General features: G+C 34.6%; 1 protein-coding gene and 1 long non-coding RNA gene across 5 annotated transcripts in view; one reads left to right on the plus strand and one right to left on the minus strand.

Moving 5' to 3' along the window:
* The window catches only part of LOC136031147 (uncharacterized), a 113,637-nt gene extending 104,558 nt beyond the window's left edge, over nt 1-9,079 (minus strand). The window contains exon 1 of the long non-coding RNA XR_010618436.1: nt 8,943-9,079. This is a non-coding gene — a long non-coding RNA (uncharacterized LOC136031147). The remainder of the gene's footprint in view (nt 1-8,942) is intronic.
* Nucleotides 1-16,932, plus strand: part of LOC136031145 (aminopeptidase N-like) — a 102,649-nt gene that overhangs the window by 33,590 nt on the left and 52,127 nt on the right. For all 4 annotated transcript variants that reach the window (XM_065710466.1, XM_065710467.1, XM_065710464.1 and 1 more), the window contains exons 4-7: nt 3,912-4,111; nt 7,183-7,338; nt 12,840-12,952; nt 16,365-16,560. In XM_065710466.1, coding sequence (XP_065566538.1) covers nt 3,912-4,111; nt 7,183-7,338; nt 12,840-12,952; nt 16,365-16,560 — 665 coding nt within the window. The remainder of the gene's footprint in view (nt 1-3,911; nt 4,112-7,182; nt 7,339-12,839; nt 12,953-16,364; nt 16,561-16,932) is intronic.

A 16,932-nucleotide genomic window follows, 5' to 3' on the forward strand; every position in this document is an offset into this window, starting at 1 on the left:
AACTAGGTGTTGGGGTGGCGCGAAGCGCCACCCCAACAGCTAGTTAATCTATATAATTTTACGAAAGATCGAGTGACTCAACTGTCTTAAATGAAGCTTTGAAAGAAGTGTTTCTATTAACCGTTCATTTTATATGGAATTAGTGACCACGGTTGCCAACTTTTATATTTTCGCAGTTTTGCATTATTTTTTACCACATTGCGCTCTTTCCATTGACGGATGGAAATTGCACTCTTTTTGGAAGTTTCTAGCTAAAATCACTTTTTTTGCACTCTTTTAGGAAAAGATTAGAGAAAAAGTTATTTGAGTGCCAAAGGTGCAATTACTGGCTGTTTTACTTTATCCCTGTTGTCTTTGCTTGTTCCTTTTCCAGTCTAACAGTCGTTTTTTCAGTATTTTCATCCATTTAAGAAGAAATAAATTTAAGTCAAAATAACAAACGGAATTGTGGAAGGTGGAAATTAAAATTTAATAAAAGAAGTAAAGAGCTGTTTACCACCACTATTTTTCTTGGAAATGGTTAATGAGTCTGCAGTAAGATGATGGAGCAGCAACAACCAAAACAAACATTTTCAAAGTCTACTCTCAATGTAATAGCCACTTTTAAAAATAAAAATCTTATCTCACCAGCCAGGAGACCAAGAAAATATTTTGTAGGGGACCCATTAATTAAAAGAACGAGAATCCAGTAGAGGAACAAGAAGAATTATATTATGTGACTAAGAATGTGTTAACCAATTTTTTGGCTGCTTCGGCACGGTAATTGACTTGGCTGTAGTGAAGTCAGGTATAGTCCACGACTAGTTGCTTGGACTTCTAATATCTGTTTCAAAACATTTGAACAAATTGGAGACAAAAAAAATATCTAAAATTTTATGAAGTCATCTACAGTTCAGTCAAAGGTCCAAATGATCAAAATTAACACATACAAGTGTCTCGCAGAATGCTACGTTTTAGCTATAAAAAGAACGAGAATTGATATCTAACTTATTATTTTGTGGTTTATTAATCTAGGTTGCCCTCCTGACTTCATTTTTAATACATTTTAAAAATTAAAGGTCAGTATTTTTAGTGATCGCAGGATAACCTATAAATATTTGTAAATGGCGCGAGAGTGATCAGAAATGTGTAAGTGGTTGCGCAAATTTTTAACTTGCACTCTTTCTGAGGAACAATATCTCTTTTTTGGCCTTGAGTTGCACTCTTTTGAGATATTGGCAGCAGCCAACCCTGTTCGTGACTCCATAGGAACAAATTTTGTTTGATGCAACGAAATGGCTGAAAATACCATATTGAAGTGGCATTATCTCTTTAGCTACTTAAAAAGAGAAATAGAAGCTTTGATTTTCTTAGAGATAAGTTATCTTTTCAAATTTTCAAGTAACATTGGTTCGATACGATAACTCATGAGAAGAACACAAAAATAAGCTCATATTCGTGATCTTCCTTCAAAAAAAAAAAAAAAAATGCATAATTCTACATTTTTGAAGATGGAAATTTCAAACATTGACGGAGCTTGGTGGTTTATTACCATCATATTTACTTGTCTCCATAGAGGTGATGTTTCCTTTTTTGAAAATATGGCAAATTTCCTCAGGTTCTTAATTCCTGATTAAATTTTAAAAAAAGTTTTTTTTTAACTGCAAGTAAGGAACGATATTAAAACTTAAAACGAATAGAAATTATTCCGTGTTGACCCCTCCTCAACGCCCCGCTCGTTTGACTCTAAACAAGTCACGTTTAGTTTACGCTAAAGTTTGACTCTGTCACAACTCTACCTTGTAAAACTATAAAAAAAAATTTACCATAAAGAGCGAGGCGTTGAGGAGGGGACAAATCCTTTTATATACGGAATAATTTCTGTTCGTTTTAAATTTTAATGTTACTCCTTACTTGCAGTTAAAAAAAAAAATTTAATTTAATTTCTGAACGTTTTTGAATTAATAGATGTTTTGATTTTGGCTCACAAACATGAATATTTAAAACAAAATTTGTACATTAATTTTTTTTGTCTAAATGGCGCTTTCTCATAGTTTTAATCAAACGATTTTGAGAAAAACGGAGCGGGGGGAGGAGGCTCAGCTGCCCTTCAATTTTTCGGTTACTTAAAAATACAGCTGGAACTTTTTTTTCTACGAAGGTTTTTATTAGTAATAAATATACATAACATACGAATTAACTAACGTAACGAACTTCTATATTTGTATATTTTTATTACGTGTATGAGGGGGTTCGTCCCCTCATAAATACCTCGTTTTTTTATACTAAATCCTAAATTTCGTCCCTACTGTTTAAGAACGACCCCTGCTGAATCACAAAGGCCGAAGAACAAATAGTTGAAATTGCTATAATTAATTTAGCGTAAAGAGCAAGGTACTGTGGAGGAGACGAACCCCCTTATATACATAATATTTTCTGTTCGTTTTAATTTTTAACGCTGCTCCTTACTTCCAGTTGAAAAAAAACATTTTTTTTTATTTATTTTCTCATATTTTTTAATAATGCTAGAAAATCCTGCGCCCCCTTGATGGAAATTTTCTTCCGTCATGATGAATTCATCCATGGAAAGACCCTCCCACGTAAACCCCTCCCCCGATCCGCCCCACCCAACGCGAAACAGTCCCCCTAAAAACGGCTGTACCCGTCGCAATAGCCATTACTATATGTGAACAATGGTCAAAGTTTGTAACTTGTAGCCCCTCCCTCGGGGACTGTGGTGGATTGAGTCGTCCCCAAAGACATAGTTATTAGGTTTTTCGTTGAACAAAATGGTTATCTCAAAATTTTGATCCGGTGACTTTGGAAAAAAATTGCGTGGGAGGGGGCCTAGGTGCCCTCCAATTTTTTGGTCAATTAAAAAGGGCACTAGAACTTTTATTTTTCGTTAGAATGAGCCCTCTTGTGACATTCTAGGACCACTGGGTTCATACGATCACCCCTAAGAAAAAAAAACACGCATCCGTGATCAGTCCTTTGGCAAAAAATACGGAATTCTACATTTCTTAAGATTGGAGCTTGAAACTTCTGCGGTAGGGTTGTCGGATACGCTGAATCTGGTGGTGTGATTTTCGTTATGATTCTATGACTTTAAGGGGTGTTTCCCCTCTATTTTCTAAAATGAGGCAAATTTTCTCAGGCTCGTATCTTTTGATGGGCAAGACTAAACTTGATGAAACTTACATATTTAAAATCAGCATTAAAATTTGATTCTTCTGGTGTAACTATTAGTATCAAAATTTAGTTTTTTATAGTTTCAGTTACTATTGAGCCCTGTTGCTCCTTACTACAGTTCGTTACCAGGAACTGTTTGTGAGTAACTTTAAACTTGGTGAGTTATAAGTATTCGGGTTCAACATAAGAAGCAGATTGTTTTGATGTGTATATTGTTGTCAAGACTCTTTTATCTTAGAGTTTCGGTTACAATTAGCACATTTCATTCCTTTCTTACCCTTTTTTACCACCAACTGTAAAAAACAAAATTTTAAATTACAAAATATAAACATTTAAGCTGTAGAAGACGATAAATCCAATTACCGTGGAAGACTCGCGAATTATAATCTTCCCTGAGTACAGTTTTAGAATTGATATTCCAAAAAAGAAACAAATAGTCGAGGATACAATATTATTTGTTATTGATGACCCATTAACAGTAAATAGTGATAATCAGTAGTCATATGCTAAGACTGGCTAAACTTTTGCATTGTTAAAATTATGTTTCGCTGTAGTTTTGCCTCAATAAAATGAGGATGAATAACCAAAAATAATAAAAATCAAATATTGTAAGCAACAAAAAAATTAACAGATAATTTTTTTTGATGTCATTATAGAAATAGGATTTTAAAAGATATAGATTAATGTCTTATAGACGAGAGTTCACTTTGTTGTGTTTAAAGTTATTGAAACTGTTTCAGGTATCTGGAGAGGGATTGGAAGGCATGATGGTTCACCACACTTCCTTTGACCAGATAACGCAATTTTTCACCATACACCTTAGCGGTGAATTAAAAGCAGGAATGCAGCTCAGTCTTTCCATGTCATATTTGGCCAAGCTCAATGATATACTTGGAGGTTTTTACAGATCTTCTTATTTTGATGTAAACGGAAACCGAAGGTTAGTTATGATATAGAGTTTTTAGACACAACACAGTCGCTGTAAGTAAAAACACATTATGTAGTTGGAGCGAACTTAACATTTGTGATATTGATGATTCACCGTATCATGTTTGGTATAATGTTTTCCCTCTAAGTTTTGTCCGAAGGATATTTCCAAAAAATTTTAATATGTTGGCTGGAAATATTTTTGTAGTTTTCGTGTCACTTTTGTGTGCGTAAAATCTCAATTAGGTTTGCCAGAATCGTAATAGTATTTAAATAAAGATTTCAATTCCTGTTTTTATGCAATTATCTTAAATGCATTTCAAGAACTTAAAAACTAAATGCTTTGACAAGTAAGATAAATGACATTTTCTGGCAGTATAATTCTCAGAGCGCACTTGGCGAAACTCTCAGACGGCTTTTTGGGAGCTATTGTCAGATATGAACATCACCTTGTAGATCAAGGGGTCAGTTAGGTATTGTCTTCAAAAATATCTTGTTACCATCAATATTAAAAAAAAAACACTGTAAAGGCGTTACTTTCTCTATGCATAGCCTCCATATGGAAGAAAGTGCTAAAAAGGGTAGTTACGCAATGCATCGTGCAACCCTGCTTTTGATAAGGATGGTCAAATTCTAGAAAAAACTTCAAATATAAAGTGGTTACAATCCAGGGAAACCAGTGGATAGTGGGGGGGGGGCAAAAATGTATTTTCAAGATCTAGGTTGGACAGTTTTTTTGTTTTTTACTTTGATTTTTTTGTTTTTTTTTCTTCGATGAAAGCACAAAAACGGCCATTTTTCTATGATGATACAGATCCAGGGGGCATAGAATCCAGAAAATCCAGGGGGCATAGGCAGAAGTTCCTGGGGGCAATGCCCCCAGGAACGTTTTTCTCCATTGTACGAATTTAATGATTCTACAAAACAACACTATTCCATTGGTGCTTGGCCTTTAGTCGGTATGGATATTGCCAGCCTTTGGCCTGCGAGAGTGTTTCCCACTTTTGTTGATTTTTAGGCTATATTTTGAAACAGATATTTTATATATTGATACTTTAGCAAATTTGAGATCCTCCGTTGGCGATTATGATACTCGATCTTCTACAGAGATTAATACTCCTTCGTTTGTTTCAACCCCGTTGACTTTTTCTGCTTTTCATAGCGGGGATAAGGATTTGAAAACATCTTGAAGAATATATCTAAAAAATGTTATGGGTATATCTTCGTTAAAGAGCGCAACTAAAGAAATACAATTTAGTTCAGAGTTCAGTGTTTATTTACTCATCAATACATTTACAACTAGCATATTCTCCCTCTTAAGGCTCTATTGTCAGGAAAAAAACAGGAGATAAGCATATTACATTCACAACTTTAGGAGACTTGACACACACACACATACACACATACACATACACATACACACACACACACACACACACACACACACACACACACACACACACACACACACACACACACACACACACACACACACACACACACACACACACACACACGCAACTAAAGAAATGCAATTTAGTTCAGAGTTCAGTGTTTATTTACTCATCAATACATTTAAAACTAAAAGACTTCAGCATATTCTCCCTCGTAAGGCTCTATGGTCAGGAAAAAAAACAGGAGATAAGATATTACATTCACAACTTTAGGAGACTTAACACACACACACATACACACATACACATACACATACACACACACACACACACACACACACACACACACACACACACACACACACACACACACATACACACATACACACATACACATACACACATACACATACACATACATACATGCATACATACATACATGCATACATACATACATACATACATACATACATACATACATACATACACACACACATACACATACACATACATACATACATACATACATACATACATACATACATACATACATACATACATACATACATACATACATACATACATACATACATACATACATACATACATACATACATACATACATACATACATACATACATACATACATACATACATACATACATACATACATACATACATACATACATACATACATACATACATACATACATACATACATACATACATACACACACACATACATACATACACAAACACACAAAAACGCACACTCACACAATCCAGTCACTCACCTTAACAATCCCAAAAATCACAAGCTAGGCAGGGGAGTGGCATATGATTCCACCAACTCATTCAAATATACAACCAAATCCAAAGACATCAACTTTAAGGAAACTCCGGGGAAACTGAATGGCCTTTCGGGATGTGAATTAAATAGCACATTTATAAAGTTGTTCGTAAGATATGTGATGCGGGCTATTGATTTTACCACCCCCTCAGACAAGTTTTTACTTCTGGGGATGGCCGTTAGATTGTAGTTGTTGTTTGTTTGCTATATTAATTTTTTCCTCTCTGTAAAAGCGTTCAGTTTGTCACGAGTGATCACAGCAGGAATATATATAACGGATAGTAGCAGAAAGTTTCTCCAAAACTGATACAACATTAAAGTGTGCTAGTTCGGGAAGGCTCCAAAACCGTCAAACTAATAATATGTCCCATAAATTTATCACGATGCACTAAAAACTTGTTATTGAGCGTGCGTGATGGCGGAATCAAAAAGAGTGGCTTAGGTTAATCTGTTTCAAAATGTTTAGTGTGGAGCACAAGACTTTTTGCTTCTGTTCTTTATATGTATTTTTGCTCTGCGAGTGATGAGCGGCTCAGGACTAAACAGTAATCTGATTTTTTTTTTATTTATTCAGGACTGCAATTTGCTTGATCTTTTGAAGTAAACTAGGAATAAGGACTCACTCTCAGGGACACTACATAATGATATTTAATTAGCAAGTCATAATTTAAAAATAAAATTCAAATATTAACGTGGTTAGTCCGGTTTATTGAAAGTAACACATCAAGAGGTTTAAGTAAATAACATTCAAGACTGAAATCATGTTTTTTTTTATCATTTGATGGGGCCTGCTAACGCTGAACTTATTTATGCAATAACTAAAATTACTTTCTCTTTCAGATATATCGCTACTACTCAATTCCAGCCCACCGATGCAAGAAGGGCATTTCCCTGTTTCGACGAGCCAAACTTCAAAGCGAGATTTGCCATCACCTTGGGAAGGAAAAAGGATATGACCTCCATCTCAAATATGCCAATAAATCGCACAGTTCCTCAGTAAGTGTAATAATATTGTTCGTCAATAATTGAGTTACCTTTCAAAGAAACAAAATTAATGCTTAAGACTGGAATGATTAAACTTGAAATTTAAGTATAGGTCAAGTTAGACGGGTTAAAATCATGAATATTATTGTGCATCTTACTATATTGATACGCTTTCGTAATTAGTAACAAACCAGTTAGCAGTTTGAGTGACTCTGGGTGCTAATTGTTATTTTTCTGAAGGAGGATGTCGCTGATTTTAATAAAGATTGTTTCTGCTCCTCTCATATTTCTGAGAGAATTGCCAAAACCGTTTGCTAAGCTGTTCTGAAAGGGATGATTAGTAGAGAGATGTCTCTTCACTCAAACTAGCAATCAGTTATTGAAAACTACCCCTGACGTGCGAATATATCCGATGCAATCGTTAAGCGTAAGATGGAAAATATGCTTGTCATTATCTTGATTAGGCCACAGAGGTAGTTAGTCTTTGAAATGTACGTATTTTTGAATTTCTCTTTCTTTTTATTTGTGCCTGATAAAATTCATTTAGGAATACCCCTCTTGAATGATAAAAATTATCAAATATTTGAGTAAATGAAGAAGTGAGCTTTTATCTTTCAAGGCTCCTCGAATTGGTTAATCGAACTTTTGAAAATTTTTAGTTGAGCAAAAATACATTGTATATTATTACTGATTTATTTTTAGAATAGATTCAAAGCAACTAAGCCTTTTCAGTGAAAATCAAAGCTTAGGCTTTGAAGTTGAGGGGCAGAAATTAGCTCGCATAAAACACTAGCCCTAATTAGAGCACAGACATAAAATAAGTTAAGAAAGGCGTATGAACTGAAACAAATTAGGGTTGTATTTTCAAACTTAAGACCCCTCGGGAAAAAGGATATTATGTTATTTTGTTAAAATAACATTTAAAATTTTGGTGTAGTCAGTTGATTTTCTATATATCTGAAAGTAATCAATTTAAAAAAAAAGAGACACAAAATAATAGACTTGTAAAACGGCAAAATTAAATGAATTGTCACAAATGTGTTATGTCGAGAAGTCTTACTATTTATAAATATAATGCTACTACAAGTGGCATCATGTATAGAGTAGGGAGGATTCCCCCTAGTGAGTCAGTAACAATAATTGAGCCAGTAAAATTGAAGCACTAAACTTAGCGGTTTTACTAGGTTACTATTTAATTACATACATGAGAATAAGCTGACAAGATATATAATAAAGATCACTTCTACTGAAATCTTGATCTGTCAAGAAGTTCGTTCTCACTCGGTAAATGTAGCAACTTTACTGACTCTTTCTCTAAATTGGGTAAAGGCTAATCAGAAATATCAATTACTGACAGAACATCTACAAATATCTTTATCTCATTCAATAATTATGCCGGTTTTGACAGCTAGAGTGAACTTGTGACGCTATATAAACTTTATCATTCGGTAGGAGTTGCTACCAAAACCTTTAATAAGCAGCTGACCCGATTATCCTCCACAATAGGACCTAGTTTGGAAGATAAATTAATATAGATATTAACAAGACAGATCTTATTGCCCTGAAAGGATGTGAAACCATGGATACATGGATACAATACAAAACATTAACGATACCTGAAGTGTCAGTTCGGTCATGGGGAGGGATTTGCTTATCGATGGCAAGCTCTTTCTGCATGAAAGCATCCATCAGCACGCTTGGACATCTCCAAGTTGTACCACCAACAATCAATTTTATCATTTTCAAATTCGCTGGAGATGGCAAACGAGGCTAAAAAAACGCCCAAAAATTCAGAAGCACTGACATTGGTCCATGTCAAGAACTAGTCACAACCAGGCTAAAATTGAAACTCAAATCAGATGTTTGGAAACAAAAGGCACACATTCAGAGACTTTGGCATAGATAAAGCCAGTGACAAAGTTCTTTTTTTATCTCTGTTACGTTTAAACTATCCAATACACTCGAAGTCCTTGATGACCTCACAAAATGCATTGAAGAAGTCTATGAGATAATTCACAAACCCCACATAGTTACGGCCGAAGAAACCTTCAAGTCTTAAGAAAACCGGGTAAGGATCAGTTGATATTTACAAAGACTGGGGGGTTCTCATAGCAAATCACACGAAACTAAAGTCAAACCCTCTTAGGTATAATGGTCAAATAATATTGACCAAGATCCTGGCATTGGCCATTGGTTATCGACCCCTTTTCTAAACCACATATTCTGCCTATATTTTGCAATTTAGGTAGAATGCTCCAAACATTTCTCATTTATAAATTATTTTCATTTGTCCTACTTTCTTTGAAGCTTCTCAATTCTACATGTTATGGGGGAATTATCGATTTGGTAATTTTTCCACGAGGGGAATTTTCTATGGGGTAAAATTTCTGCGGGTGAACTTTCTGTGGAGGGGTGATTTTCTGGGGGTAGGGGAATAAGCCTAGCACTGAAGAGACAGAATACTATTTTAAAAACCCTGAAGACATAATGCGCTACTTAATATTGATGACTGTAGCCAGGCAACATGCCTTAAAATTTTTCTTTATCCTTGGTATAGTTATATCTTTTTGACAGATAAATGGACTTAAAATATGGACTGAGGGGAATCTTCTAATGGGAGTCAACTTTGCTAACGATGTTGGTCTTATAGAGGAGCATAAACATAAGCTTTGGGTTTTCCTAAACAAGGCCCCGAATAATGCTGCAGAGTTAGGATTACACATCCACGCCTCGAAGATTTAAGCCAAGTCAATTATCAGTTGACGCATAGAAAGTCCTACTTTGACGGGGAGATATATAACATGGGACACACTTCAAGTACTTAGGAGGCACAGTAACTTCCAGTGGAGTTCTTTGAAAAGAACTATACGTCACAGTAGCCTTATTAACTGAAGTATTTTGGAGAATTCTGCCAGTCTGGAAATTCACTGTAAGCTCGTGGAGACTGAGACTTCAGCTTTCCCAGAGCTGAAGTCTGAGCTGAAGATTCGAATCTATGAGATTTTTAAAGTTGCTTTCAGAACAGGAGATGTACCTTACCAACTCTGAGAATGATTGTCTTAGCATAATCCTAAGGTTCATTTGGAGAGACCTTGTCAGTACTCACCAATTCGCACCAGGATCGGGTAGCCAGCCAGAAAGATTGGAGGCTAATTGTCAAAGCCCTCTGTGCCTGACACAGAGGCACACTTTAGAGAGACTTACGACTCAGGTAAGAAACTATTGGTCGCAAGCTACTCATTTAGTATCAGTTAATTGAGAATCTGTTGACTAGTGTACTGTTAAGGGTCAGCTTGAGGAAAAATTTCAAGTGTGAAAAAACTAATGAACTAAAGAGAATGAATATATCAAGTTTAAGGACCAGTCAAGGAAAAACAAAGTGGTAGGTATGCACTAGCATAATCCGTAGTGATTATTCTCGGCATCACAGCGCCACTTTCCATCGAAACAAACCCAAGCTGAAACGGGTTGTCCACGATTCAACTCCGTCTGATAAGTTGATTCTTAGTAAAAAATTGTTTTAATAATTTCTCATGCTGTACGTAATATCTACTTTTCGTAAATAAATCTCCTCCACGCTACCCAACAATATACATCCCTTAGTTATTTGACCTTTAGGCTGTTTTGAACAAGATGGGTGTATATACTTTATGTCGAATGTTTTTGGGGGTTGAGCAGAGGGCATGGGAGGAGCTGGCAGCCCTCCAACTACTCTTAAATAAGCCCCTCCCCCTACCCAAACATGTCCTGAAAGTGTCAATTTAATACCATCTACTATTCCTTAGAATCTCCTGATACGCCCTTTTGACGACCAGCATACGAAGGACGTATTTTGACTGTATTGGGCATGTCTCTCGAAATCTAAAGGGGGAGAATATATTGTCACCAATTGCATAATTATTTGACCTCTAGACTATTTTAAACAATAATTTTGGAGGGGGCAGCTAAAAAAGGAATTGGAGAAGGGCAACCCTCCAACAGCTTTTCAAAGTTCCCTTCAAACTGTCCTGAAAGTTTCAACTTAGTACCTTCAGTCGTTCCTAAGATATTGCAGATCATCCTTTCTGATTGACTTGATGCACACAATGCCTTTTGATTTACCTTAAAATACTTCTCAAAATTCTCCAAGATTTCACAAATACCCTTAGCCTATTCGGATACTCCCAGAATCAAACGTTTTCACTGTTCTTACCGATTAATCCTACATGTAAACAATGGGCAAATTGCATAATTTGCAATTCTTGCCCCATAGCTGTGAGGGGCATTGCATTCTTGCAGGTATTGCTAATAAACCTTTTGACTAGCTCTGACAAATTTACAACTTCAAAATTTCGATCACTGCTGAGAATAGGGGCACTTAAAAAGGGCAAGTAGAGGGGGTTGGTCACCCCCCAATCCCTTTCCAATATCCCATCAACGGACTTTGAAAGTACTTAATACTCTCAGCCATTCTGTAGATATTGTTGATAATCCCTTTTGACAAAAAGCAAGCACGTAGTGTGTTTTGATTGCGTTTGATGTCCCATAAATATATTGCCTGTGAACTACTATATGTGATTGCCTATATTGAATTTATTGCTTGTATAATAATTTTTTTCTTATCCCCCTTGTATCCCTGGCCATGGAGCCTTTCGAGGGGAATTATGTGCATTGTAATTCGATTTTGAATTATATTTTGTATTATCTTCTATTTAATATTAATAAACTTCTCTCTCTCTCTCTGTCTCTCTCTCTCTCTCTCTCTCTCTCAACATTTCCTTATGGTTCCTACTTAATAACCTAATCGTTTTTGGAGACCCAGGATCAAACCTGCTGGTTTTCCCAAGAAACAACCTAATATGTTAATACCGGGTAGCTTGCATCACTTACAGCCCTTGCCCAGGGGTTGTGGGGGGGTGTCAACCCTTGAGGCAGAGTTGTTTCATCTTTGGACTATTCTAACTAAAATGGCTAGTTCAAAATTTTGACTGGATGCATTTGGCGAAAAATAGCGTGGGAGGGGGGCTGGTGGCCCTCCAACTACCTTTGACTCTTTAAAAGGGCAGTAAAACTTTTATTTCCAATGAAACAGCCCCCTACAAAGATTATACAATCCACCAGCACCTTCCATAGGAAGTACCTCGGAAAAGAATATATTGAAGTATTGTGATTCGTTTTCTATAGGCAACGCCATAGCGTTGCCTCTGATGACTGTTTAGATTGTAGATGGCTTTGCTGAAGAAATCCCAAATGCCACCTAAGGCTGAAACCTTTTAGTTTGGTAATGAGTATCTTAATAAAATTGTTCGCACCTACTTTATAAATGTCTAATTTGGTTACTAATTTTGCGTCACTCCAGATAGATATATGAACTTTCAATTAGCGAGTGAGGCTGCATGACAGGCTGATGATTATAGTGTGGGTGGACAAATAAACTAGAACATGGAACAGTTGATGTGTTTATTTAAAGTTAAGACAGATAGCTCGTATAATAAATTTCAAAAATATCAGTTTTCTATCTTCTTTTTTTTCAGCGAAAATATGCCAGATTATGAATGGGATATTTATGAAGAATCTGTCCCTATGTCAACCTACTTAGTGGCTTTTGTCATATCTGATTTTGTTAAAAATCCAGCTCCAAATGCAGGTAAAACAAAATATAACCAGTATTATACGTATATAAAAATATTATAGTTGTAACTAGATCTATATTTATACCAATTTGCCTAATAAAGGTGCATATATTGCCTAGTATTATAATGAAAGTGCTACAGTCATCGTTGAGGTGAAATAAGGGTGTCTTAAATTAAAATCGAAGATTTTTGAATTCTGAATAAACATGTATATATATTATCTAATGGAATATTCCAGCGCACTGTAGGCAGCGCCCACCTCGACTAAACCAATTATAGGTGGTTTAGTTCTAAATATAAGAAGCTGAACACCAAATTTTCTTACTGATGTACCTCATATAAGCATTTCGGCTATTTTAATTACTTCTAATCTATGCTCGACAATTCCGTATCTACAACTCCTAGCCTCAAAAAGAGGATATAAATTCACCAGCAATCCTAATGATGTCCATGCACTCTTACCCTTACCAAAAAAAGTGGAAATAAGGAGAGAGGTTAGAATAAAAATAAAAAAGATAATAAACCAAAACCTGAACTGAGAAAATCCTTGTCTAATTTTTTAAGACCTCTGGTTTAGTAATATACTCACCTATGGTACAAAAAAATAGATAAATAAAGAACAACAAAATACAAATAATTAGGTACACATACATAACCGTCTTTCTCAAGAAATTTTTAGAATTATGTTTTTTTTTGGGGGACAGAGGACTAGAATTTTATGCTAATTTAGTAAACAAATATTCAAAATTTAAGACTTTAACTTTCATCAAGAGTATACCTACTTTTTTGTGTGTATTATTCTTTTTACCATGTTTAGCACTATCTAATTTTGAAATAAAACCTGGAACTTAGTAGAGGTCACACATTTGGAATTGGCACAAAATGAGACAATACTTTTAATGATTATATTGTTCAGATTCTTAGATTCTTAGAATTCCGCTTAATAATTATTTAATTTGTTTGCGGTTTTTTACCATGAACAGTTTTGTTACTAAATTTGTTCACACAAAAATAACTTATGAATGATAGAGGAGGGCCTAAAAGTCGTTATTAATGTTAAGTTAGTAAAAATTTCTTCGGGCATCGTGATTTTTGGGCTTGACACTTAGAACCATTAATAGGGACAGGTGGGCCTGTATCCCCACTTAGAGTCTTTCGTCCCGTCTAAATTTGGGAAAATTAAAACTTTTTCTGATATTTTTATTGAATAAGTCTTTCTTTGGTATTGTCATTGAAAAACTTGAAAAAAATAATAAATTTGCCCCTCTCCCTAAATTTTTGTGGATTGACACTACTGACGACACCATTATGAATAATAAAACTCTTTATCGATTTCTTGATCGTAAAATTCTATATGATGTTTCAGAAAGTATCCAAGAAAATTCAGTCCTGCTGCTTTAGGCTTTTTTCCCAGTGACAAAAGCTCAGCCTTCATATGCATTGAATAGTAACAACATTTAATCACATTGAGCACTTCCCAATTAGAAAAAGATAGCCTACAGAAAAAAAAACTGTCCGAAAAAAGTCTTAAAATATGCTTCTGTATTCTGACATTGACGGGTAAATGGTTATTCCAGATAGCCGTCTGATCAAGTACTTACTGGGTAAAAAATATCCTAGAATAGACGGGTAGTACAGGAAAGTTTTTTATAAGTCTAATATTCTTTTTATTCCTTACAAAAAGTGTAACTTGGAATTTATTTATTTGTTATTCAGGCTTAATTAGCTTGTAAGCAGTTCAAAAACTGTTTACTACCATTTTATAACGAATGGTACTCGTTGAAAAGAAAACAGTTTTTTTTAATATCATTTGCAAAACAGCTTTAATTTCATTTTATTTTATTCGCTAAGATCGCTTAGGACATTGGACACCTGGGAATTTGTGATGCTCTCCGCCTAAAAAATGTTTTTCCAAAATTAATTAATTCCCTATCCAAATCTTCCCAAAGTCGTCTATTTCACACCAGAAAACGAACAAATATCTTATCAGGAATGATCTCTTTAAGCAAATAGTGATCACCAAGTATAGCTTTTCCCTGGCTTACAAACTACAGGGGCAGTTTTAGGGGGGCACAGAAAAGGAATTGCCCCAGGCGCAAAATTTTTATGGGTGCAAAATTTCAAATAGATAATATAACGGTCACAGTCTTTTTATAATTTTAGCTTTATCAAAACAAAATAGAAGACGCAGTAAATAACTGAAAATAATCCAGTAATTATTAATTAATCGATAAAATAAATAAAAAAATAAAAACGAATTATCAAACAATTAATAAATTGAAAATAATTTTCTTAATAAATACAAATTTTGTTAAAAGTTTTTCAAAAATTTTTATGGAAGACGGAAGGAGGGCACTATACGACAGTTTCCCTAGGCCCAAGAGAGGCTAGAACCGTTCCTGACACAGTATCAATACAAATTTTTTGCCACAGTGCGTAGCATCTGATACAAAACAATTGAGCATCCAAGCAAAGAGTATGGGTATCTTAAGTTACCTCATAAGTTACCCACACTCTTTGAATCTTAGACACGCTTCACCGCTATCAAAATGGAATGTCTTTCTTTAACAGATCTTAATCAACTGATTATGTCAATATACATTTTTTACTTATCCTTGAAGCTTTCAACCTTCAAGGGTCCCTAATTTCAGCCAACATCTAGCTTATGAAAAAATCAAAGAGGCTGGGGTGGGAAACAAATATTTTCCAAAGTCGAGACCTATCTAGATCGTTCTTCACACTAGAATATGGTAGCATGTCAAATTTTAGAAGAGATCGTTGTGCCATTTTCCAGGAAGAATTTACTAATGTACATGCAATTATTGTTCAATTAATGCGGGTGATATTTATTCTCCCTAAGCAGTTTGGACAGGTTTAAAATTTAGTTGTACCATTTCATGCAAGATATGTTGCTGAAACTAAAATGCCCCTGACAATTTATTTAAAGGCGTGCATTTGTGACGTTAAATTTCCGAACTTAGTTTGTAAAATATTTAAACAAGTTCAATTCCATGTTTACCCATATAAGAAGCAAAAAATGTAACAAATTAATTACTTACAGACCAAAATAAGCGCTTGTGACGAAGAGGTTACTTATATTTCTTAACACAAACATTTTACCAAACTAAAAATTAATAATAATTATTTACATAAATAAAACTACAAAAAAGCTTAATGAATTATGTATTAAAAATAAAAACAACAAATCTCTCACCAAGTATCTTACAATAATAATCATTGAAAAAATACTAAAAATAACACATAAATAAAACCTATGCTGCTTTAGTTTTTTCAATTTACTTTCAAGTAACCCAGAGTTCCTTCAGTTTTAAAAATGTTAAATAGCCCCAATTTATCATCAAAACATATTTATTTGTTGGCTTTTAGAAGAAACAAAACTACTTTAATTTTTGTGTTTCATTGTAGGTGAGACAGAGGTGGCTGTTTGGTCACGACCTGGCGCTGAAGAGCAAACCAGATACGCTACAAATATAACTTCTACAGTTTTGGAGTATTTTGAGGAGTTTTTCCAAATCCCTTATCCTCTTCCAAAGCAAGATATGATTGCCATTCCAGACTTCGGAGCAGGGGCTATGGAAAACTGGGGCTTAATAACATACAGGTATTTATTTTTTAACCTAAGGATCCGTGAAATTCATAAGAGAAACATTTGGTACGCTAAAGTTTTTTTTGTTTCGATTAAAACTGAGATTTTTTTTTCAACCCGAATTTATATAAATTTCCTGCGCAGAGAGAATAAGAATACTATATATAGTTTTGTGATAGTTTTTCTGTTACACAAATTGATAAGTAGTGGTTGTAAACTTTCGTTGTAGTTAAGTTAATCCTACTAGGTCGCTAAATTCCAATACAATGGTCTAAATTAGAATCAAAATCTTAGTAATTTATCAGGAAAAGGAAGATTGATAAACATATTTTTAGCTCTCATCATAACTATTTAAAATAAAGAATGATAGAGTTAACTCTATCAAAA

The sequence above is a fragment of the Artemia franciscana genome, chromosome 9, assembly GCF_032884065.1.
Source record: "Artemia franciscana chromosome 9, ASM3288406v1, whole genome shotgun sequence".
Taxonomy (NCBI): Eukaryota; Metazoa; Arthropoda; class Branchiopoda; order Anostraca; family Artemiidae; genus Artemia; species Artemia franciscana.